This window comes from Colletotrichum phormii, assembly GCF_030913505.1.
Source record: "Colletotrichum phormii strain CBS 102054 chromosome Unknown BDP81scaffold_27, whole genome shotgun sequence".
Taxonomy (NCBI): Eukaryota; Fungi; Ascomycota; class Sordariomycetes; order Glomerellales; family Glomerellaceae; genus Colletotrichum; species Colletotrichum phormii.
This window is the reverse complement of record NW_026851469.1, coordinates 177527-201851: the sequence shown is the minus strand read 5'-3', so window position 1 is coordinate 201851 and position 24325 is coordinate 177527. Positions and strand designations below refer to the sequence as shown.

At 51.7% G+C, this 24325-nt stretch overlaps 10 protein-coding genes and 1 non-coding gene across 11 annotated transcripts; 2 read left to right on the top strand and 9 right to left on the bottom strand.

The window, feature by feature from the left end:
• Positions 1–595: 595 nt before the first annotated feature.
• On the bottom strand, positions 596–1552 carry BDP81DRAFT_465080 (uncharacterized protein; the record flags this gene model as incomplete). Its single annotated transcript, XM_060594230.1, has 2 exons — positions 596–1333; positions 1406–1552. The coding sequence occupies 2 exons, from the start codon at positions 1550–1552 to the stop codon at positions 596–598; spliced, it is 885 nt and encodes a 294-aa protein (XP_060439743.1).
• Positions 1553–3092: 1540 nt separating this feature from the next.
• BDP81DRAFT_454196 (uncharacterized protein) lies at positions 3093–5251 on the bottom strand (the record flags this gene model as incomplete). Its single annotated transcript, XM_060592912.1, has 3 exons — positions 3093–3597; positions 3656–5069; positions 5161–5251. The coding sequence occupies 3 exons, from the start codon at positions 5249–5251 to the stop codon at positions 3093–3095; spliced, it is 2010 nt and encodes a 669-aa protein (XP_060439742.1).
• A 1781-nt stretch (positions 5252–7032) lies between these two features.
• BDP81DRAFT_278097 (uncharacterized protein) lies at positions 7033–7533 on the bottom strand (the record flags this gene model as incomplete). Its single annotated transcript, XM_060582984.1, has 1 exon — positions 7033–7533. A coding segment is annotated over one exon (501 nt), but the record flags the coding sequence as incomplete, so codon positions are not given.
• Positions 7534–9544: 2011 nt separating this feature from the next.
• BDP81DRAFT_438775 (uncharacterized protein) lies at positions 9545–10059 on the top strand. Its single transcript, XM_060591346.1, has one exon. It carries the CDS (start codon positions 9578–9580, stop codon positions 10022–10024), a length of 447 nt encoding a protein of 148 aa, XP_060439740.1. The 5' UTR covers positions 9545–9577; the 3' UTR covers positions 10025–10059.
• A 29-nt stretch (positions 10060–10088) lies between these two features.
• On the bottom strand, positions 10089–10169 carry BDP81DRAFT_t323. The gene has a single exon. It is a non-coding gene; the product is annotated as a tRNA-Thr (tRNA).
• A 1441-nt stretch (positions 10170–11610) lies between these two features.
• BDP81DRAFT_454194 (uncharacterized protein) lies at positions 11611–12108 on the bottom strand (the record flags this gene model as incomplete). Its single annotated transcript, XM_060592911.1, has 1 exon — positions 11611–12108. The coding sequence occupies one exon, from the start codon at positions 12106–12108 to the stop codon at positions 11611–11613; it is 498 nt and encodes a 165-aa protein (XP_060439739.1).
• Positions 12109–12512: 404 nt separating this feature from the next.
• BDP81DRAFT_454193 (uncharacterized protein) lies at positions 12513–14272 on the bottom strand (the record flags this gene model as incomplete). The annotated part of the gene is made up of 4 exons (XM_060592910.1): positions 12513–12573; positions 12676–13157; positions 13376–14123; positions 14160–14272. The coding sequence occupies 4 exons, from the start codon at positions 14270–14272 to the stop codon at positions 12513–12515; spliced, it is 1404 nt and encodes a 467-aa protein (XP_060439738.1).
• Positions 14273–15212: 940 nt separating this feature from the next.
• Positions 15213–16037, bottom strand: BDP81DRAFT_331561 (uncharacterized protein; the record flags this gene model as incomplete). Its single annotated transcript, XM_060585515.1, has 1 exon — positions 15213–16037. One exon carries the CDS (start codon positions 16035–16037, stop codon positions 15213–15215), a length of 825 nt encoding a protein of 274 aa, XP_060439737.1.
• A 652-nt stretch (positions 16038–16689) lies between these two features.
• Positions 16690–17557, bottom strand: BDP81DRAFT_410415 (uncharacterized protein). Its single transcript, XM_060589124.1, has 3 exons — positions 17256–17557; positions 17079–17190; positions 16690–17011 (listed from the first exon to the last, which is right to left on the bottom strand). Exons 1-3 carry the CDS (start codon positions 17294–17296, stop codon positions 16928–16930), a joined length of 237 nt encoding a protein of 78 aa, XP_060439736.1. The 5' UTR covers positions 17297–17557; the 3' UTR covers positions 16690–16927.
• Positions 17558–17826: 269 nt separating this feature from the next.
• On the bottom strand, positions 17827–20709 carry BDP81DRAFT_475433 (uncharacterized protein; the record flags this gene model as incomplete). Its single annotated transcript, XM_060594734.1, has 7 exons — positions 17827–17926; positions 17959–18305; positions 18531–18791; positions 18974–19074; positions 19164–20125; positions 20184–20237; positions 20362–20709. 7 exons carry the CDS (start codon positions 20707–20709, stop codon positions 17846–17848), a joined length of 2154 nt encoding a protein of 717 aa, XP_060439735.1. The 3' UTR covers positions 17827–17845.
• Positions 20710–22855: 2146 nt separating this feature from the next.
• Positions 22856–24109, top strand: BDP81DRAFT_383983 (uncharacterized protein; the record flags this gene model as incomplete). Its single annotated transcript, XM_060586944.1, has 3 exons — positions 22856–22967; positions 23024–23415; positions 23477–24109. The coding sequence occupies exons 1-3, from the start codon at positions 22862–22864 to the stop codon at positions 24107–24109; spliced, it is 1131 nt and encodes a 376-aa protein (XP_060439734.1). The 5' UTR covers positions 22856–22861.
• Between the last annotated feature and the right edge of the window lie 216 nt (positions 24110–24325).

The following is a 24325-nucleotide window of genomic DNA, read 5'->3' as shown; positions in this document are numbered from 1 at the left end:
TAACCTAGGTTTCTCACTGTCTCTTTCGCGCAATGGTGTCTCATGCGAGGCGTAAATCGATGACAGCTTCTCAGGCGGGCAATGACATCAGCATGTGGTGCAAGCGGTATGCGCTTGCGGAGATCAACAGACATTCCACAGCCGATCGGCAGGGACCAAACATGAATGATGAGGCCATGATTCGTCAATGGGGCTTAGTCGCATCCCGTTCTCCAGAGAATGGCGAGCTAGTGAGACATTTCCATCTGTGGGCTGGAGACGAGGCGTGGTGCGAATTGGACAGGTGCGATTTCTTATGAGTGACAACTTGAGAGGCACACAAGCATACACGCACACAAGGTAACCCAATGCTCACTACATGGCTGAGATCAGATCAGATCGGATCTGACGCAGTGGAGCGGTGCCGAGCGTCACATCGCCGGCTTTAAGTGGACATTTTGCGGGTTGCCGGCTCTACACTCCACCTAGGAACTCCGGTTTCTCTCCCGGACCGGCACGGCATCGGATCGGATCAGAGCTTCAAAGTTCTCATTCAACCGGAGGTAACCCATTCTTCTATGTTTCTCTTTGACCTCGACTTTCGAAGATCTCAAACTTACGCCCCCCTCTTCAACCCAACACCCTGCTCCTCCATCCAACTTCTCTTCCGCCCCAACCGCCTCCTCAACACCATACACCCAGCCCCCGCAATCGAAGCCCCCAAACAAAGCGCCTGCAAAACCACAAATCCCGTCCCGAACCTCCCATTCACATCTCCCTCCAGGCCCCTGGGCCGATTAACATACTCCTTCAGCAGCATCCCATTCATCCTCAACGTAAACGCCGGCAAAAACGCAGCAGCCGGCAACATAAACCAGCACCACCCACGATACCGATCCCAAAACCCGGCCGGTAGCGCCTCAATCTCCGCCCTCGTCCCGCGCGGACAAGGACACACGCGCTTGATGCAGGAGAAGTAGCACTGGCACCGCAGCCAGCTCGGCCGTACGGCGATGAGCAGCTCCGTGATGAAGAGGTAGGATACCACCACGAGCGCGTAGATTAGGGCGATGTTGACTGTCGCGGTGGGCAGGATGAGCCACGAGTTGCGGAAGGCGCTTAGGAAGGGGTTGTTGACGCAGGCGTCTTGGGCGTAGTGGTAGCATGCCCATTCGGATTCGGGGAGGCGGAGGGCGTGGGCGACGGCGCCGAGGTCGTAGGGGAGGTGGGGGGATGAGTCGAGGGTGCCTGCGAGGGATTTGGATGGGTAGGTGTAGGCGAAGGAGGCGGCGAATTGGTGCATTGTTACGAGATAGGCGTTTGGGTTGGTGTCTGATGGGATGATGCCCTCGAACTGCGGGTTTGTGGGGTTAGTTCCAAGTTCGCGGGATTCTCGTGACAGGTCGCGGCAGAGTCTTCTGCTTACCTTTACAATGGCGAGGCTCGATAGGCCGAGATGTTGAGCTCCGTTGCTGCCGCGAACTACCCAGGTGCCGGCCGTGAGAGTGAGGATCTGGACTAGAGCGACGAAGAGCGCGAAGAGGAACGCCAGCACGAGTAGTACCGGTCGCATGAGATGCCGCGAAACAGGCGATAATGGCTCTACTGTTGAATGATCCATTTCTGCGACTGTTCTATTTCAACCGTGGATGTTGTGTAGTCGAGGTCTCTACTTGGCTGCCGGCGATGTGGCTGTTACGAGTCACAACACCAGGAATCCCAAGAGCTTCTCACCAGGGAAACTGATGGGTTTTGTTCCAAGGGAGATGGACGATCTTCACTGAGTTTCTATCTGTGTTATTGGTGGTAGGGTCTCAGTCAGCTTCAGCTCGGGGGCTGTGCTGTGCTGCAGCTGCGGAGTTCCTCGCGTCCTAACAATAATGGCCATCCCACACAAGCGCCGGGAAGGATTCTTAGTTTATTGGCCTGTTCTAACCTTGCGGTTCATGTTCTCAAGGTTGCTTTGGAGGTGCCTAAGATGCCTTCGATCGAAAAGATCTAAATCTCAATCGTGTATGCGGGAGCCTATGATAACATTGTGTAAAGACAAACGAAGCTGTCGTCGATGTTGAGAATGAGTATGGTCACCGCCACCGTCCAGGAGTCTTTTTCGCCGCTCAGCGCCCTTCGTGTCGCATGATTGCGGAGGTCCGCCTAAGCATCTCAATGCCGCTCACATTGACTCACGAAATTTGAAGTCTATATGTTGTTCGCCTCCCCCTCACGGACGAAATGTCTATTTCCTCGTATTCACTCATTGGACTTGGTCCTACGTACCAATCAGACGTGGCATGACAAGAATGAAACAACTTCGTCCACACCTCGTGAGGCTTCTCAAAGTCGCCCATGTTGTCTCGCCATCAGCCCGCCAACACAGCTGGGCTACGCTCACTAGCATTGGTCTTAAATACCACAACAATTCATGAACGACGGCATTTCCCCTTTCAAATGAAGAATTTCAGGCGCATCTTCTGTGCAAGTGACTCAAGTTGCCATTGATTAGCAGCGCCATTGACGGGAGAAGGTGAGTCGGCGTCCAGGCATCCATGCCTTAAACATGATTGAGCTTGGTGGAGCTTTCATTTAAGCTTACTGCTAAGGCGACGGCTTACAGCTGACAGGGCGTCATCCCTGTGAGATGGAGAGACTTCAACGACTGGGTGTTCGAGGCTGGATTGACGCACGCAGACAATCATTCACGTCTGAGATTCTCAATTAACCTCGGAGTATCCTTGCGGTATCGCGGTGTGGATGATCGGCTTTCAACGTGCATGGCAATGCCAGCCCAATGTAGACGTAATCGCTTACTAGAAAACACGCGCTCTCATCTTACATCACAATGGGTGCCCATGGCTCATCGTCTACCATGCTGCCTCGATAGCCATTGTCCAAAGTACGACGCATCGGAGTAAAGAGCCCCCCCCCCGCGTTCTATGTCAAGTGAACATATTTAGTGCCGCAGACTCACGAACAAGACGGACAAGTGAGCAGTCTCGATGGGCTCCTCGTCTCAAATAGCCCTACAGTTGCTACCTTGCTCACCTGAGCGGCCACGGGAATCTTTTCATTACAGCTCATCATCGCATACAATTACAGATGTATTCAAGACGCCCTCACGAGTTCTTCCACTTCTCAAAAGACTTGAAAACCGTCAACCCCATTTCACCCGCCGTCCGCCACCCGTCCCTTTCCAACGGCACACTCGGCCCAACGTAGACCTGCCTTGGGTGAACCTGCGCCATCTGTGCCAAATCCGGCAGCTTCACAGAGTTCCGTGACAACAGCGCCCAAACATCGTCGAACAAGACCGTCCCGAGTACTCTCACAGTGCCATCAAACTTCCAATCCCGCCTTATCGTCGGTCTTCCAGCTGCATCTATGTCTCGATGCGGCCCCCTGCTCCCCGATGAAGGAGCCCTAGCTTCACTATCCTCGGCATCCGGCTTGGCCACCAAGACGAAAGGTCCCAGGTCACCGCGTGGGATGATCGGTTCCGCATCATCTTTGACTGGGTGCAAGTATGAATCCATAGACGCCTTATCCGCGACTAGGAAGACGCCTCCGCTGATAGTCATGAAGCCCTCGCATGCCGGAGACTTGCAATACTCTCCATAATGCCTGAGAAACGTCAGTAACCGAATCTCACATCAAACTCCCAATCAACGAGTAAACTCACCTCTTCGCCGCCTCGACGTCCCCCTCGGGAATCCCATGCTCCCGCCCATCAATCCACCGCACCTTGCACATAGGCTTTACATCACCAGCCCCATCAACACCCTCCCCCCACGCCGTAACATCATCCCTAAACTTCCCCAGAAACGCCTTCCACTCCTCATCAGAATGCCCATACGACACACGATACCCAATAAACCCCCAAACCCTGAACGGTTGATGAGCCGCCGTCCTCATAATCCCCTTCACACCAGCAATCCACGGCTCATCGCCCACCCCCGGCACCGCTCCTCGCAACTCCCTCCTCGCAACTCCCTCCTCGCAACTCCCTCCTCGCAACTCCCTCCTCGCCTGCTCATACTCCCTCATCTGCGCCCGACACGTCGCCTCCAACCCCGTCGGATCCGACATGGGCAGCACTTCCCTCCCCAGCCTCACATTCTCCATCGCGCGCTGCACTTGCGCAGCTCGACTAAGGTACCGGCACCGAATCCCGTAGATTCTCGACCGGAACCGCATATCATACGGATACGCCGTCATCGCCTCCCGCCCGTTATACCCATTCCAATCATCCCTCAGTCTCGGCGCCGCAGACGCAGAGGTGAGAGTGCGGAGGGTATACCCCCACAACGGCACCATGATCTTCGTGTCTGCCTTATTCGTTATCTCAGTGAGGTCGTGGAACCGATCCAAAATCTCCATTTGCGCTGCGGACGCTGGGCCGTCGGAAACGGGTGTGGTTTGCCGTAGTTGGAGAAGGAGCGCCTCTTTGAGTTCGCCTATCCGCGCCATCACCCACGCATGCGCCCTCGCGGCCACGGTATCGAAGAAGTCCACGATATACTCCTCCCAGAGCGCCGTCACAGGCACCGGACTCCCGCGCCCCTTTTCCCTCCGGTACGCATTGAGAGCCTTCCCAAAGTCGTGACCTGCATTCCAAACACTATTACACGCCTTCCGCATCCGCGCCTCGTTATGCGGAAGGTTAAGATACTCAAACGCATCCACCACAGCACAAAGATGCTGACACGCGCGCTGAATGTTGTCCAGCTCATGTAGACCCCTCTGGCGCCACCTTGCGATCGACATGGGCGGCGCACCAGAGAGAAGACGGGTCTTCATATGGTGCAGGTCGCGATCGCACTCCGTGCTGGTGGAGGTGACGATCTCGAGCATGTCGCCGAAGCCAGAGACGGCGGTCATGGCTCTGTTCAGGAAGGAGTCTGCGCGGATGCTGTAGGTGTTGTAGGGTGCCGGGGCCCAGTCGTTGTAGGGGCGTGCGCAGAGCGTCTTTTCGTCTTCGTCTTCTGGTGGTGAGGGTGATCGTGTTGAGGGTTTGCCGCTGAAGAGGTGGCCGGTTCCCATGAGGAGGAAGGAGAATTGGGTTATGAGGTCCAGCGGGAGGGCGTTGACGTCGGCTAGGGATGCAGATATGAGTAAGATTGTTGCGTAGTGAGGTCTCGGACATTGTTTGTGAGAACAGTCTCATAATAAATCAGTGGTACTTACCGATCATGACGAGATGCGGATGTATGTAATTGGGATTCACGACATCGACACCCCGCGGGATGTTCATCGTTTCTGCGGATCGCCGAGACATTTTGATGACTTCTTTCAACGGTACGAAGTGAGATGAAGCACAAATGAATCGAAAATGAAAGTAAAGCTACGAAAACGTGAAATTAAGCCAAAGACACTCATTTATATCCGTCAGCGCCGTCCAACACCAACATCAAATGTTGGATGTTGGAACGAGAATCCTACAAGCCCCGCCATTTCTGCCTATTGTAGCCCTGTCGCCTCCGCCGAATCAGCGAGGTGAACTGAGACAGGGGGCACGCCGGGGCGTCGGGAGGGAGAAGCATCTTAGTGGCGCCAGTAGCCTGGAATGTAGGCTTGAGCGGTCCAAAACGGGCACCGCTGCCGATGTTGTGTGTCGCTGCAAGCGGCTGATGAGCGAGGGCGAGAGGTGCTTGTTATTGGACATAGCCATGAGAGTGTGCCTAGGTAACTGAAGTAACGAATGGCATAGTCAGGAGTCGACTGCAGTTGATCAGGGAATGTCCTAGACTTTATATAAAGTGCTCATCCATGAAGCCAGCATTATCACAATTATCCAGTTCTCGTTTTCAAGAACATTACTGCTTCATGTGCACTGGGCATAGTTAAGCTTTTGGAATCCGGCGTCGAAATCGGTCGCAGCTCTGCTCTGTTTCTCCAAGTCTCTAAGCTTCTAATTTGAGAAGAGGTAGAGCGACGGAAGCCACTTTGAATCAGTGGCGGGGCTGTGAATGTTTTCCAGATGCATGAGGCGAGGAAAGGTCTTTAAGTAGAAGACGTAAGATTCGATGAAAGGCGATGCCGCATCGATGTATGATTGTTTGGGGACCTTCATTTTCGAACAGACATGAAGGCAGACAGTTCTTGCTGTTAGACGCCACTATGTCCTACCATTTGTGTGGACGCTAAACCATCGTGCCGTCGCGTGAACAATCGTAGCGTCTGAGTGTCGACAAGTTATCATGGAACCCATCCTATTGTAGAATTGATTTCGATTATATTTTATTGCAGTATTTGCAAAATAATGCTCTCTAGAGTATTGCTCCTCCAAGGCCCTTCAAGGAACCGACTGAGGCGGGCCGGGGGCTTCCCATAACCTATCTCTACATGAACTCCGGCGCTACAAGAAAATCAACACAGTAAACCACAATAAGTAGGTATATCCTGACAGACAAGATGGTAACATATACACATCGCTGATAGATGCCGCAAACACCGTCTTCCAACTCTCAAACTCCCTCTTCACCTAAGAGGCCACCCCTCCTTCTCCCGATACAAAGGCGGGCCCGGCATATCGCCCTCCATCTCGAAAACCTCATTGGTATCAGGCAATTCCTGCGGCCTCTCCATTGTCTCCATCTCCATCACCGTCGTCGAGTCAAGCTGCGCCGTCGTCGTCGGCGACTGCGGCGAGTGCAGCGCCTCATCGCCCACGACAGTCGTCCCCGTCCCCGGCCTCGCCGTGCTAGGCGACATGATGTCTAGAGACGATTTCCCCACGGGCGCTTTATGTGCCATCGACGGCGCCACGGAGTCTGATTTCGAGTCGCTGTCTGCGCCGCCGCCGTTCTCTCCTGCTGCTGCTAGCTTTTGTGCCTGTCGTCTCTTACGGCGTCGCCAGAGGAGAATAAACGCCAGCAGCGCCAGCACGAGCGTCCCTGCTACGGATCCAACCGCGATCGCAATCGTCGTGCCGACAGAGATACCCCCTCCGCCTCCGTCCGAAGATCCGGTACCCGCCCCGTCTGTACTCGTCGCCGTCGCCGTCGCAAGCGAATTACTCCCCGTCGCCGTAGCCCCCGTAAACGTCGCCCCCGGCACCGTCGGATCCGTCTCCAAAATACTCAAATCCGAACTCGCCCACCGCACCTGCACCGCGTACACCAGCGCCAGCTGCGAGGTAGGCTGATTATCGCTATTATAAAACGACGTCGTCGGGATCGTCGAGATGCACTTGCTGTACCCGTAGCTCTTGGTGTCTGTATAACAGACGTACCCCGTCGGGCAGCATAGCCTAGGCGTCTCGCCGACGGTGACGGGCCCGCCCATGCCGACGGCGCCGTCCTTTGATGTCGCGAGCGAGGTCGGGAACGCGCAGCCTTCGGTGTAGCCTGACGGGCAGATGCCGGGGGAGTAGTAGCCCCAGCTGTAGTCGTTGACCTGGTGCCATGATGTCGGCATGCATACCACGCTCGAGAGGGGCGGTGTGATTGTGTTTGTCCAGTAGAGGGAATTGCAAAAGTCTGGCGTCGTGAAGACGGTCGTCAGCGGCGCCGCGCCTCGTTGGGTTGTCATTGGATTCGGGTCGGATGTCGTCGTCATTTGGGTATCTTTCGTTTATATGGGAGGGAAATCTTGGGCCGCTCCACGCGCTGAGAATAGCAGCAGACCGATTACTGCTGTCTTTCTTACTTTCTGTAAGAAGATTGAACTAAAAGTCAATCCAAGGTAAAGGCTGCCTTGACTGTTTGCTCTGGTGCTTTCGAATCCTTTTCGAGTTCAACCCCTTTTAGTCCATATCCTGCCCTGAGTACGAAGTCCAGATCGCAAAACGAGTGCAGAACCGGTGCTGTGTTCTTGGCCTCGTGGGATGGTCCCGTAGCTTTTCTCCAAAATCCCCGAAATCGAAGGGTCCGTCGGGGCAACGAGCAACGTTTGGTGTGGGCCGCCCGGTGAGATATCAACAAGTCTTGAAGAACGCGGGCGGGAGATCTTCCAAGACGCAATACTCGTGAAATTTGGATCAACGGTGAAGAGTCGTCCAAATTCGACCCAATAGGTAGGGCAGTAAAGTTAAGATGGTAAATTGGCAGAAAAACAGGAGCACAGGTTCCCAAAGAGTAAACAGCAAAAGATTACACTACCTGGACACACTTCTTGGACAGAGTTCCCAGCTATCCGATGGCCGGGGACACCAAGGGTTTCGGGACAGGGACCATCCCACCCCCTCCTTGCTACGGATGGCAGTACTGTAGTGAACTAGTCCGTAGAGAGTAGAGAGGGTCTGAAGCAAGAGAGAAAAAAAAAAAAAAACTGGTCCAATTCCAATTCTTGGTCTTTGGGAGGCCTTCCTCTCTGGGCGGGCGCGCGCTCCGAGCGCGAGTCATAATCGGGGGCGATCAGGGGACGGCTCCACCGCCGTCATAAGTGTCGTAATAATGTTCTGGATTCCCAGTGTTGTTCGCTGTTGTCCGTGTCAAACTGGCAAGTCTGGTGCTAGCCGAGATAAAGACTCGAGGTGCCGCTAACCGCTAGTCGCCCGCGCTTGTTGTGCGAGTGGTTGCTTGATTTGCTTTGCAAATGGTTCAGATCGGCGAGAGAATGCGATGGATACGAGGTTTTTCGCGTAGTGGTCGCTGGTGGTTTGATTTTCTGCCCTTTTCTGGTTCAAACTTCTTAGAGTCTCTGTTCACCACCTACCTAATTGTGCCATTGACCCGAGACAGCGAAGAACAGAACCATACTTGACGTCAGGTGGCGTATGGAACCGCTGTCTAGTGTACAACTGGCACAAGACGGTCCTTGGCCGAGAATCACTAATGCGCAGACGGTTCATCAACCTTACCAAGATTTGGCCAATTGGCCGACTACAGAAACTGGATCGTGGTTGTAGGCGTGGTACATAGGCACGTGAAATTCAATGTAACGTTAATAAAACGCTAACAGATGAAGACCACCCTTCATCCCAGCGGGTTTCTGATTTTCTGCTCGAGTTACTCCGTCGTCGGCCTTTTGTGAATTTCCAACAATGCCGTTTTATTCTTCATAGGGAATACCAAGTGGGTATTCGTGAGAGTGTCAATTGGCGGATGGAGACATCTGGAACTGTGGGAAATCGGAAACGTGGCTAAGCGGCCAAGCCAGCGCAACGGCCATGATGCCATCCCCAGGCCCGTGAGCGGGATCGAATTCTGGGCCGGGGCCGGACCCAATGCTTCGCCAACTCGCGTAAAGAATGATCCCGATTCCCACGGCTCTGGAAGCGAGTAATTCATAATAACAGCCGCACTTATGATATCTGGAGGGGGGAGAGTGAATACCGCATGCACGGCACGCTCTTATATGATGCCGTGTGACCCTCCTACTGTTGCAGGCTCGCAGCCGCGCCCTCTCTTATCCAGGATATGCAAGGCACTCCAAACTTCAAAAGCTATTGAACTCTGTCCCTCCCCCGTGGATCATCCAATACTTTTGACACCCCATCTGTCGACTCAATTAGGAAGAACAGGGGGGATGGATTTCTCAGGAGGTGGGGGGCACGCCAGGCCAGGCCGCCAGACTCAGCTTGACTTTCCCTTCTGTCTCAGTGTTTTTCTGCCCACTTTCTGGAGGGGCGCAGCGGTCCATCCCTGAGACCTTCTTTTCAATGGGGTTTTGCGGATGGAGTTTCTGGCAGTTCTGCACAGCCGCCGTGCGACCAGCTCGGCTTTTCCTCCCGCGGCTTTCTCAGTTCTGCTGCTCTTCTCCATCGGCATCCCTGATTCCCTGTGGCTCTTGCTGGCTGGACCTTGCTGGAGTCCTGCGGCTGTGGACAATTTGGACATGGCAAACCCGCAAGGCTGTGTCAATTCCATTTTCGCTCAACTGGATAATGGAGCAGAACAGGAGCTGTCCTTGTTTTGACTTTTCATGCGACGTGTGTGACAAGCGGTCACGTTCCTGGATGATGGATGGATGGATGGGTGGGTGGAATGTGCACGCGGGCGGACAGCCCTACCAGGCGAAACCTTCGCGGTCTCCGGATGAGATGGCAGGACCTACAAAAGTTACACGCGCAACAACAGATGAGAAAGTAAGAAGAAAAAAAGTATAGAAAGGTGCTGTGAGTCGATAAACATCAAAATCCTGTTCGTCGGACTTCTCAAAAACAAAACAAATGCCTCGTGGCGGAATCGAACCGCCGATCTTCTCATGTCACTAGGTACTAGTGAGACGCTATACCACTTAGCCAACAAGGCGATATATCATGGGTAGCTTGTCAAAGTTTGAGGAGCCTCGCGCGAGGTGCGCGGGGCATTGCAGCCGCGACGACATATCGTTACCTCAATCTTCCGCCCAGAAGTAGTGATCTTGTCGTAGGGTATCATTTGGCGTCTTCCAGTCTTCCTATCTTATCATCATGTCCGGTCCCAGAGGCCGTCAGATCAGTTCTCAGGTCCACATCACAAATCAAGATCTCGACATGTCGAGGAAAGACTTTCATAAAGGATGGCGAACTGGATCCCATGCGCAGAGCCGTTCGCTCATAATCGTTCTTCTCTTCAGTTGTTTTGATTCCTCCGTAATTCAATATATCGTGCTTGTCCTTACATGCTTGTCGAGTCAGGGCAGACTGGTTCTCGGCTTGCAATTGTGACGAAATATTATGATGATAATAATTTTCTATAATTTCTCGTCAGTCTTCTCTCTGGATCTTAATCCATTCAAAGACAAGCCAATGCCCTCTCAAACCTTGTTATGATATGGGCTAGTTTTGCTTGTACGTAGACCAAGGTCCGCGTGGAATGACCTTTGAGGATAGATTGATGAGTCTGTGCCAAACATCATGCAGATAGAGCTATTCAAAATATTCATCTCAGGAACCACGTGATATGCAGGAAGGCAGTCACGGTCGTGGTTGGATTTGCGTGGGTCCCGTGGTAGCTACACGTGGTGGCGGCAAGATAGATATGGGCCATGGCCGGCGTGATGTTGTTGTTGTTGTTGTATTTTAACGCCGTAGCGGCAAGGGCGCAGCCGCCCTTGCGGCAGACCTCCCGAAGGGTATATGGCGTGATGGGGAGGTTGTTGAAGAGAAACCATGATGGAATTCTTTTCGGAGCACACCCCGCAACCATATTTATCCAAGGTGTCTTCATTCTTTCATCTGCCTAGCTTCCCTTTCTATTTAGGGGAGATTCGCAGAATTTGTACAAGCACCAAAGGTTTCTGAACCATTCAATGTAACAAAGACAGCCTAAGGGATGCAAACCTAAGACCTATCCATGGCAGTAACATGCACTTCCTCTGCTATTGGTATATTGAGGCCGAGATGCATGTTTCAGCGGGCATCGCGACGGATGTAGCCCTTGTGAATATCGGCCTAGGTCACCATCTTAGTAACATTGATCAACTGGCTTTGATTCACAAAAGAATTGGGGTTTACGGAGAAACAGCACTGGTAACTGAGAAATTCTTTGTTGAAAACTCAATGTAGTGAATTCTGTCGATGTACGAATATCCCTAAGGTCTTCAGTCCACCTTGCCATATCCATCCAAACCCAGCCCAGGTCTCGAAAGGCCTCAAGACAACCCGATTCCTTGGTGGCACTATGACGATCTCTCCAAGTTTAGAAGCAACTTGCTCACAATCCAAGTGAAGTATGTGTAAAACCTGAACCTCCTCGGTATCTCCTTCCCTTAGATCTGGCCATCGATGACACCAGGGTTCTCCAGCTTCGGCTTGATATCTTCGGCAGTGGTATCCGTGAGCTCCTCCTTGACCTTGGCAATACGAGCCTTCTTCTTGGAAGGCGTGTCCTGCTCCTCGCCATTCTCGCCATCCTCCTTGTCGGAAGGCGCCTTCTTCTTTGGGGTGCGCTTGACACGGGGCTTCTTGACCGGGGTGCCGCCGTCATTGCCAGTGGTGGAGGAGCCCTCGTCAGTGGCAGAAGGGCCACCAGGGCCGGTGAACCAGGTATGGTGCTGTTTAACAGCAGTAGCGATGCGGGTGCGAGCTGCGTTGGCGCTGGCGGAGCCGAGCTTGACGGCAAGGGCGTCGTAATCAATGGAAGGGCGGTTCATGATCTCCATCATGGCGAACATGAGCTTGATCTCGGAATTAGTAAGGTCGAGGCCACCGGCGGCAGCATCGGCATCGGAGTTCTTCTGGGGAGGCATGGCTGTCTGTTTGTGCATGATGTTAGCTACATGGTAGAGAGCTCGTGAATTACAGATAGAGGGAGGGACTGATGGTGATAAGATATGTACTGGTTGTATTAATGAATGGGGGGAATAGAGTTGGTGAAGTAGTAGTATGAAAGGCACGGTGACTTTGATATGTCGGGTTGAAGAAAGAGGCAAGGCTTGGAGAGAGGAAGAAGCTTTTTTGTATGCGAGAGAAAGGAAGAAAGGCCGAAGGGGCACCGGTCGTGAGCAGAGCAGCAAACGGAAAGAACAGCTGCAGTTAACCAAGGCAGGTGCACCTCAGATTCATGAAAGGAAGGAACTTCCCACATGGCTTTATTCTCGAGAAAGCTGGCGCAGCTTCGAGGACCTTCCGTAAGATTGTTCTCGATTATCCAGGCTACAAGAAAACACCATCACCATTCCTGTCTGGAAAGCAGCGAGATAAAATAGGAGGCACGAGCAACGAGTCTATGCCTATATATTGAGCTTCTTTAGTCTCTGATTCAACAACTCAAGTATCTTCCCTTTGTTGCGGTAGTTGCAATGCCTTGTTTTTCTAGACATCTCCAGACTCACTGAGAACTCGCAAGGGACTTGGCATACGCCCTAGTCATCCATGTCCTTTTAACCACAACTCCACCAGAATTCTTCTGATACAAGCCTGACTTGCGCTCCACGAGTCCCTTCGGCCTTGGTTCAATTTGGGGTCTGCGTTCCCGTAGCTCCAGTTTACTCTGTAAGAGCCACCAGCTCGAAAACGGCGCTACCCTCGTCAACTCCCGACCGTCCAGCAACTTCATCCCACCAGACCCTGCCAGGAGTATCGTCTCCGTACCATCAGCACCTAACCCCTCTTCTCCAACGACTTGATTGCCAAAGGCGATTGGGACCCTCGCCAATCCGATGGGTATCTCACTTTGATCGATGACCGGAAACCCGTTAACCCCGGATACCTCCAGTCTCTGCCATTTCTCATCAGCCCAAGAGTATTCCCGCTGCGACTCCTCGTCGCTATACGCCTTCTGCCTCATCCCATCGGCTCGCCACCAGCAAAAAGGCTGTTAGCCAGCCAGACTGATGGACTACCGATCCCTACATGCCGCTTCCACCCGAGTGACACGCCCGCGTGCAAAAGTCGCGCACGTCGTCGTCCTCTGGCCGGTCAAAGCTATCCACCATCCTATCAACCACCACGGTGAGACAGCGCGACCACTCGGATATAGATGACCCTTCTTCGTCCAAAGTATCGACATCAAATCCTGCCAGCCGGGCGAACACGCCTCGCGAGGTCGGCCCAGTCACTGCATTCGCCGAGGAGGGTGACGGAGGGAAATCCACACTCGACCTGAACGCCGTAAGCGAAGTACTGCTTCATGGTCCCGAGAAACACGGCGGCCGCAATCGTGCGGTCGCTCGGCAAGGTTGTGCTGAAGGTCGGAAGTAGCCTGTCGGCCATGGTTTCATCAACCATCCGCTCCTTGACAAGATCGACCAATTTCTCCGTCAACGCTGTCATGTCAATGTTTTGAGCGGTGGCCCCGTGTTCGACGAAGACGACGAGGTCCTGCTTGCCCTCATGGGCGACAAAACGATCGCGCAATAGTTCAGCGCGACCAGGCCCGTTGACGAAGAAGCTGAACTGGACGAGGACGGCTAGCCAGACGTCATCGGGTCTTAGCTCGAGGTGTAAGTGTTGTTCCCAGGCGCGGAGGACTGTGTTTACGTGACCGTTTTTGGAGGCTACGATGGTGTCACTGTCTGCATTGCAGACGGATGTTTGGATCGAATCTTGCCCACAATCACCACTCTGGAGAGACATATGTTCGTAGAACTCTTGTTTTGAGGATGGCTTTTCTGTAAATTTGCCCACGACTACGTCGTTTGGTCGAATAACGGTTGGCATTGTCATTAACTCAATGGAGACGGTTGTTTCAAGCGTTGAGACAAAGGTGAACGGTCTAAGAATGTAAAGAGGCACACGGAAGTTGAGGTAGGTTATGTTGACGGCTCCATAGTAGGCTTGCCTACTTTATAACACAACACGGCCCGTGTGAAATTACCTTGGCTGTTGGTTCCTAACTGCCAAGAGACTGATTGTGGAGCTGATATGCTCGAGACTCCTCACTGCAGCCTGCTCTGGCTGGCCACCATAGACTGTGCCGCATACGCCCATGACATAATCTCTCGAGTAAATATGTAATTTGTTGCTGAGAAGAATCAAATATGAAATCGACACGTGTCCTGTTGATTTCCGCCCATGCTATTTGGGGCAGCCGGGCAGCGATGAGTCAAATTGTACTCGAGATTCACTTTACTAGGCGTTGCACTCCATATACATCAGGTAAGCAGGGTGCTTGTGTCACAACTTGGCCCTCGCGATAATGAGTCGACGCTGTGGGCAGACCAACAACTCAATTCAGAAGATGTGAGATTGAGTTTTGGGTGCTGGATGTGAAATGTGATAGCGCCATCGGTGTTACCGCTAGGCAAGTTCTATGAAACATGGGCCTGATGGATTGCCAAAAGCTAAGACCAGCTAGAGTCACAAAGACCATGGAGAATTTCTCGAAGTATGAAGTAAACTCAAATTCTGTAGTTTATCTAGTCAAGATCTCTTTGTTTTAGCGTTGGTGAAGCAGGGTCTATAGAGTTTGGAACGGCCTTGGGAACCGTGGGAACCGCGAGGACTTAGGCGAGAGGCCAAAGCACCATCGTCACCCCTGAACAGGAGGGCCTCTTGATTAAACCTAGAATCAAAGTCGTAACGTGAGAATGCTATATCTATCGGTCTTGAAAGAACGGTGATAGTTCAATGGCTATTAGGGGTTACCTAAGAGTCCGCAGATCACTTAGCATAGGCCTCATAGGTACGGTACACTTTCTCTCAACTCATATAAGTGCACACTTTGTTCTAGTGTTTGTCCAAAGTGTCAGAAAAGGCCTAGACCTCACCTGGTTGCCAGTTTAGTCTTCTTACAATACTTCATTTTACATTTATCCGCTGAAAAAAGTACAATTCGCCGCTCACCAGCCCCTAGTTGGCAGTGCAGGCTCATCCTCTACACGCCCCCGATTCCCATCTGGATCGCAGTCATGTTGCTGCCGTACCTGGCTTAGACTACAGCAGCAATCTGGTTGTCCTTGAACCGATCGGCTTCTCGTTTGAGCATGAGGATACAGCTGGCGACGATGAAAGCCTCGGCGTCCTTAATGGTTGTTTTCTTGTCATCCGTCCACATTCCAAGGTTCATGATCAAGCGGCCGCCATTGCCGCCCATCCAGCGACTGGTGCCTTGGGTACGAAGCTCCGCGTTGCGCACAAGCTGAGCGACTGGGACGCCGCGCTTGCCGACCTTGCCGTTACTGGCCAAGGCCGATGCGGCGTCGTCGGTGCGTTCCAGAACCAGGAGTGAGGACGCTTCGGAGGCTTCCTTGCGCTCATCACGCCCGCCGTAGCGCCACTCGAAGGTGCCGAACGACGTCTTGAGTTCCTGTGTGCGCGATATCATGTTGCGACTTTTGACCTCGACTACCTCGCAGACGAGATGGTCCGATTCGATTGCCTCTTCCACTGTGGCAGTAGTTCCCGGGGATAGAATCCTCATTCTGGGACGCCGACCAGGGCCCCAGCGGTAAATCGTTGATATCAAAGGTGTTTGGCTAGAGTCGGACCCGCGGACGAGAGCACAGGAGTTGGAGTTCTTTTTCAGCCGAATGGATGTGTACTCAAGCTCTCCAGAGCCAAAACGGTACACGGGGATATTTTCCAGCACGTTGCCCGTGAGGGCCTGGTTCGTGTCATAGCCAATGGCATGGATGTCAAGTTGGCTGATTGTACCACTGTCGCTTGGTGACACAAAGCTTCCTGAACTAAGCGCTTCCTTGTAACCAGGAGGCGCGTCACCGTAGTCCGAGTTTCCAGACAAGACTGAGCTCATGATTGAAATTGAGGATATGGGAATAATAAGCAAGACTCGACTGCCGTGCTTTTAATATGATGGAGCGAGTTGTTCGACTTTTGTTGAGGAAAAGAATTTGGCTAAGTTGATGGCTTAGCGTTGAGAAGTTCTGGTTGGTGATAGTTTCGTTGAACTGTCTTAAAACAAGTGTTTATGAAGTTGAGGGACGTCTCGGCGTCCCTTGGCAAGTGATATATAGCAGATTTGGGTAACAGTGACGTTGTGACTGACAGAAGGAGGCTATTCCCATTTTGGGAAATGTGCTGGAGGCAGTGAGCACTACCAGGCACTAAGCCTTAAGAGGATAATTATTGTCACTCAATGGGTGTTACAACGGCAGCCGCTAATTGGCGACCGCTGGACTCCGAACCTGTCGCAAAAATGAGGTCGGCGGCGCAGCATCTGCTGCGGCGGGGCGTTTTTGGCTAGTGTCTAGACATTATCAAGGCCGTATTAGGTTTTGGAAACATACGATCGGGGACAGAACATTGTATATGACGAATTTAGGTTGGAATTAAATACATTCACCAACCATACGGGGGGGGGAGGCATTGAGCTGACAAATCTTTGGTTAAAGCAATGTTCGTGCATGGTTATCGCACTAGGTGACTCGGAACAACGTAGACGACTTGGGCGATTGAGTAATTTCACTTCACATATATAATGGATGGCGCATTGTGTTTTATCAACAGATCGAGTTGTATTTCAGCCAAGATCCGAGCTCACTAACAAGAACCCCAAGTCGCTTCAGGTAGATTTCATAAAACCTGCCGCCCATGATATCCAAATTCCGATTTCCAACAGCATTGATAATGTGTGAGAGGCCTCGGTAATCCCCCGTTGCGCCACCGAACTTCGCGCCCTTTAAATCAGAAGTTACAGGTGGACGTGCTCTGCTGGCGACAGCATTGGCTGAAGCCGAAGAGTCCTACTTCAAGCGCGCACTCGTGTTGCTGTTCCCATGAGATTAGTCCTGATCTCAACTCAAGAAAGTCGAGGGTCCACTGGGCCAGTACTTACACCCTGCATGTTACCCTCCGAAGCCTGGCAACATCTCTCAGTCTGATCGTCCATGGGCACAACCTGGTCCTGGTCGTTGCTAACGCAGCAGTATATCGTCTGAGCTGCGGCACTGGAAGCAAAATATGTGGTTAGCCATGCCGATGTCGGAGGAAACGAGGTCAAGTGTAGACGAACCTGGCAGCGAAGCAAGCGGCGATGAGGGTTGCAGCACGCATTTTGACAGCGGGTGATTGAGTAGAGGTTTAAGTGAGTGTGATTCTAGTGAATGTGGTGATGAAGAGAGAGTGCTGATGGACGGCTGATGGGTGTTTTCCAGTGGCCAGTAACGAGCGACGTTGACAGCATATTAATATCTGAATTGATACATGTATGTCTGATCGTGCCTACTGTAGAAAGCTCTTCTTACAAATCTCTGCTTACACGCAGCTTTGCTCAGCCATGTAAACGAGGTTTACGAGCTTGGCGGATTCAAGTCGGAAAGACCGGGTTAGAAGCATCGTACCACAACGACTGACTCCTGAGCTATAGTCTAGTACACATACGGCAGGACTTTATTAAACATCCAATACAGTGTAAGGGTATACCAAGTGATCTACACTATCCCATCGGGTGCTGATGGACAGCACTTTCGCCAAGGGCGGGGTAGAGCCAATAAGGGCTTGCAAATCTATTAAGTTAACCAATAGGGCTGCAGTACCTCTATTTCCTATAAATTTTGGGTGTGCCAGAGGTACCAGCAATCTTTGCTAATACATAACGGTACATTACAATCTAAGCAGCCCTTTCGAGTTGTCTGCCGTCGTTGCCGAGCGATGGCATTCCCAGATATCTCCTTTAAAGCCTTCCTATTACCACAATAGGTACAAGGTGAAGATACCTTTCTTGATCCCTTCCTATGCTGTTCCCATGGAATAGAGGTATTCCTTTTGTCTGTAGCCCGTCTAGCCCTAGGGCCCTCCCTAGACAACGGTGCTGTATTCGTCCACTGGGCCCACTGCTCTACGAGGCTCTGCGGAACGTATTGGAGGAACAGTTCAAGCGGGCTTGCCGGCAGCCCCCGTATCTCTTGGGCCCGGGCCGGCACGTTGAAGGGTCGGAAGGAGCCCAGAGGACCATGCTGAGTTGCCGGAGGTTCGTGGGGCCGGACTGTAGCTGCGTCACAGCGCTCGGGCGTACAGTCTGTATTACAGGCAGCAGTAAGGTCTTCTGGGTGGACCTCAACTACTATACAGCTGCGTGTAGAAGCAATAGAAGCATTAGATGCAATAGAGGTATCAGAATCACCAGAAGACATCACAGTATCAATCAAAATGGTAATAATAGTGATAATAATAGGCAAAAGAGCATAGGGATGAGTGACGTATCGTCAAGTACCCCTTTAAATGCGGGGTAATAGTGGATACATAGTGGGTATTTCGTGGTCTTGGCGAAAGTGCTGTCCATCCGCACCCGATGGGATAATCCCAGTCGAGATTTTTCCAGCGTCAATTTCCGGAATGACATTTCTCGAAAGCTTGGTTTCAAAAATAGAGTAGTTCGAATATGTCAGGATCGTTCCGCCGAGCTCATTGTGGGCTTCTTCTTCCGTGAATTGCCAGTTCGAGATATGACCCAGAGAGCCTTGGCAAAAGCTTTTGGCACTGTGGTGTACAAATCGAACAGTACCTTCCTCTTCGTCTATCACGATCAAGCTGCCGCAGAAACCAAGGACTTTGTTGATGTTGTTTATCAGCCTTTTAGGGTCATATTTCTCCTCGCCTATGGTCACGCTTGCCATCTCTCGTATTTGAGTTGATGTCAGTGGCTCATATGCTGCGGCGAGAAACTTGAGAATTCGATTATGGTATCTCTGAGGATCTCGAGCCGCTGATTTCCCCAATATTCGAGCGTACGTTGTTTCGAGATCTCGAGGAAGTGATTTGATTGCTTCTCGTATGTCGTGGTCTGATTTTCTGAGCAAATGGCGTCAAGTTGGAGAGCCGCCCAAAGAAACCTATTTTGCATTTAGTACACATGGGTATTGTTATTGAGGAAAGAACTGAGGGCGACTAATGTTCCTTCCCTTTTTTTAGTATTACTTACATCCCATTTGACCCGTCAATCAGAGCGGTCTTGATATCTGAGACTAATCCGGGATCTCCAACGGCCAAAACGCCGTTCTCGAGACGAGCTTTGATTTCAAAATCGATAAAATACTTAATATCTTGATTCTCATTAGGAAGTGAGATTTCCCATGTTGGTTCCAGTTGGTTCCTGATGAAGCGGTCGGCTGATAACTGGGCGGAAACTCCCAAGTGCCACTTCGATGATGGTTGAATGCATGCATCTCTGAGTTGTTTCAGGACGATTCGGCGTTCTTCTACAATGCAATCGTCCAGACCATCCACAATTATATACTTCTTTGTTTCTCTTCCTGACTTAAGTGTCAAAACATGGGCAAAATCTTCGACTCCCATCTGGGGAGAGAATAAGTCTTCAGCGAAGACATCACTCCCGACAGGGAAACAGGTCAGATACTGTCTTGCCAAACTACCAAGGATCGTCCGGTGATTCAAACTCTCTGGGATATCATATCGACAGAAGAAATAAAGCACAATAGCTCTTTCGTCATGACTGAGATCGCTCACAGCGTTTGCCATTGTGACCGACTTGCCGGCGCCGATTCTGCCGCTAAAGAGAATTGATGTTGACGAGCCAAGATTCTTCCACTGCTGATACTCGCTTGAGGTTGCAAGCAATGACGTTGAACCCAGTTTTTTCATTTGATTCCATGTTGTCTCAAAATCGTAGGTAGAGCAACTATCAAGCCACTTCGATTTCTTTTCGACGTCAAACCGGTGTGCTGTAGAGGACGACCAACGAGCTGCTAGTGCTCGTGCTTTGGCGTTTGACCGGGCCTCGGTCTCATGATGTTGGTTGAGCAATAGATCGACCTCTTCTTTTATGGATGTGGACCATAGGACAAGATCGGATTGAAAGTCTTTGATGTCTGAATCGTTGAGGGAACTCGTCATTTGGCTGAGCGTTGATTTCCGCACAAAGGACTGAACTCGATGGCAGATACGAGTGACGACGATGAAATATTCGCAGAGGTGGTCTTACAACTCTTTGGATTTCGGATAGATCAAAGCCATTGCCTGATGTCGCGGTGCCTGTCTACAAGCTGTCATGAAGAGGAGGGACAGCTTCTCTAGATACGAAGACAAGCCGATACACATCTTAAGCAAATTTAGTTTTTCAATTGTTATACCCCTAGCTCGTTTGACCAGGATCTACTTACGTGCAAGGTCACTCTGACCGCTGCCCATACTCCGCACGCGACGAGGTTTTGAGATCCGCCTACCACGACATCACCCAAGGTAGCAAACTGTTGGACTGCCTGTAGCAGGTTGGTCAGACGAGGCCCAAAACATCGGGATGAAAGTCGCCTCTGGCGGGCTTCATGATCAATCTCGGCCGTAAGTCGCATCACGTCACCTGCGGTCGGGGGTTTGGTGCAGGCTTTAGAACGCTCAGTCCTGAAAGATGCCTTCTGTGGAGAGCTGAGCAAAGTTTCAAACTCGGAAACTGCTTGTGCCAGTCGTATCTCTGGCTTCAACAGAGAAGCCTGGCGTAACGCAAGCGCCATAGTTCTGACTCAAGCGCTCGAGAACCTCAACAAACCTGAGACTCGAAGATGACTGTCGCTTTGTTCGAGAAATATCGTAGATGTGTATCATGCGTTAAGCACCTGCAGCCTTTGATTTCCTATTTCACAGTTGTAAGTTATGAACCAGAATAGCAAACAATCTCATAATCCGATCTTATTGCCCTTATATTCGCCTATGAATAATCTCGAAATAGAGAAAATTTAGAGAAAGATTGGAGACGGATGTAGTGACGGATGTAGTGACGGATGTAGTGACGCCATTCAGCACATCAGTCAATGGAATAAGCTTCATTGTCGGGTACACACCACTGCATTATGGGTCTTCCCTCACAAAAGTCCTTTAAGAGTGATTTATCTTGCTGCAATTAACACATCAGCCAGGCCACCCTTATCTAAGGAACTTTGGCTTGCAGGTCGCCCAATTCCCAAGTACCAAACCTCAGCACGTGATGTTAGTGTCGGATTGGAAGTCCGATTCGACCGCGAGTAGGGGCAGAGCGTGGGCCACCTCGAGGGGGGTACACTTAGACCTCGACTACCCACCCAACCTCCGGTTGGAATCTCCCTTCTACTCCTTACGCAGAATCAATCAATACAGAGATATTGATACTTCGTCACCCCCAGGACCCTACGGTTCGAACCAACTTCCCTGTGATAGGGATACCAACACTGATCAGTGGTTAAATTCCACTATCGCAGATCAGCAAGGCATCTCACGAAAGCAGAAGAGACGACTCTCTAATACCGAACGGGATAGAGGAATCGTGCTCCCTTGACCTCTCGAATCTCACGAGAGGAGGCGTCCATCACGTCAGCAACGCCTTCGACGGTCGACCGGCCAGACGCCTCGAGCGCCCGACGACCGACGAAGGACCCTTTGCTTATACCGACTTCCTCGCGGCAAGACCGCGAATTTAAGTCTGTCAAGTACACCAACCGCGGCCAGACCGCGCGAAAATTATATCTATTTTCCGCAGCCCGCGACTTACGCCCGCGCGACAATGTACCGACTATACCTTCCGACGCGTGAAGTACGAGCCCTTCGACTCAAGCACAAAAGGGCACCACGCGACCGAGGAAGAAAGGAGATCCTTCAAGCAGACTGAAGCGTAGATCTCAAGTGCGTCTCTGGATCCCAGACAAGCCCTGATTAGCACCACGGATCTCGATAATTATCCGACGACCTTACCGTAGACAATACCGAATTACCGACTCCCGAGAAAATCGCGAAACGCGAACTACGACGCGTAGAGGATTCTTTTCGTTGTTTCTCATACCAATCGATTGGAAGCAGATCACCGATCAGCGATAATTCGTCTAACGTACGTATACGCCTCCCGGGTGTCTACTTGGGGAGAAACGCCACGTGATCGAGACGTCGTCAGGCTACCCGCAATCTGCTCCATCGAAGTACGAAAAGACGAGATAGACAGAGTAAGAAGAAGACCAAGATGGTGGCTGAGCCCGAGGAACCCACGGCAACGAGGCCAGGAGTAACGACGAGATCTAGCGCCCGTCAGCAAGAAGAGGCGGGATCGAACCAGACCCCGTCAACCCAGGCCAGCGACGACAGTCTACTACTGCCACGCCCGATAAGCGGCTCGACCCCCAGTCCACCAAGATCAAACACGCCGGCTGTCTCAAGTACGAGCACCAGCCAGGGTACAGCTATAAGCGAGTCAGCCAGAATGGCGATGACTAGGGTACCTATACCTCTCAAGTGGCTAGACATCAACGATTCATACTGGGGAAAGTGGGCTTTCAGACCATCGGATACACCGAATAGCGAGCAGGTCGACGCCGCCCTCGTTTTCTTGATGGAAATCTACGCTAAGCAAGGACTCGAGGGGCAACACCTGTTTTACCAGATTACCGATGATATCGGCCACTGGCCAGACGAATGGTTTGCAAGCGCCAACGACGGTATCGTCAGAGAAGTCGTCAGATTCCTTCATGGCCGAGGCGTATTACCAGATTCGTCGGCTACGAGAGAACCTCACGAGACCCTCGCAGCCACAGAGTTCGTTATGCCAATGAGCAAGGGCTCCCTTTTCTTGCTAGATCCGGGGGTCACGGTGCGACAGAGTCCCTGGGTCTGGCCAAGAACGTGGTGTCCATCAACCTTCGCGGTATGAGCCAGGTATTCATCGCTGGGAATGGCGAGATTGCTACGATTGGAGGTGGAGCGAGTGTCAGGGAGGTTGTCAACACCTTGTGGACAGCAGGCAAGCAAACAGGTATGCCCCGTTAGAAGCCGTTTCGAATCCCATGATTTGATACTGACGACGAAAAGTAACGGGAATCTGTGAGTGCGTTGGTATATCTGCTCCGGTTCTAGGAGGCGGCCAAGGATGGCTTCAGGGCCAGTATGGCCTAGCTTCGGACCAAGTCATCTCAGCAAGAGTTGTTCTCCCGGATGGAAAGCTCGTCACAGCGTCTGATGATGAGAATCCCGATCTCTTCTGGGCTTTGAGGGGAGCCGGGCACAGCTTTGGCATCGTCACTGAATGGCAGTACCGGGTCTACGATGTCAAAAACACGAAGTGGTCTTACCAGATTTTCATCTACCTCGGTGACAAACTTGAGGAAGTCCTCAGTCTGACCAACGAGATGATGAAGACTCAGCCTGCGGAAGTCACGCACTGGATGTATTTTGTCAACATACCAGAGATCGACCCCAAGCGAGTGAGTCCATGACAATGTAGAACGTCTTCAAAGCGGATTCCGATTGCTAAAAATGGAATAGCCCATAATCTGGTACGCCATCATATCGGACGACACCTTCGAGAAATCGACAGAATATGCGAAGCCGCTCTATAACATTGATCACATAAATGTCGAAGCTGGCGCAGCACCTATGCCAGATTTGGCAAGCTTGACCTTTATGAGCAGTGATAGTGTCGGATGCGCCAAAGGCTACACGGGCCTGAGATATCCGATCGGTCTCAAGACGTATGATTTGCCTGTCGTCCGGAGAGTCTTCGATGACATTGCCGACATGTCAAACCGCAACCCAGAGTTTGCCGGATCATTCTTCCTCCTTGAAGGGTACTCGACTCACGGCGTTAAAGCCGTCGATGAAAAGAGCTCAGCTTGCCCGCACCGAGATGATAACATTCTGGTAACGTCGTACATTATGTACAAGCCTAATGCGTCTCTTGATGCACTCGCTCAAGAGTACGGAGAAAAGCTGAGAGGGCACCTACTTGAGGCGAGCCATGAGCCAGAGCGTCTGAGGGCCTATGTGAATTATGCCCATGGAATCGAGTCCCTTGAGGCTGTTTATGGTTGGGACGAGTGGAGACTAGAGAAGTTGAGAGAACTGAAGGCGAAATGGGATCCTCCAAATCGCATGAGGTTCTACAATCTTATAATGTGAGGCTTGAGCCTCGGTTTCTTCCTGGTACTCGTGGAAGGAGGGGCCCAGAAGGTCCGGTGTGCAGGTGTGCTGTTTGATACAAAGTTCAGATCAGACTTATTCCATTCTGGGATTGTTTACAAATGGTCTCCTTGACGTTTCTCTTGCGCCTGATTCCTTTAGAAGGATTCGTTGCCTTTCTTTATTCTATACTAGCGTACTCTGCGGTAACGAGCC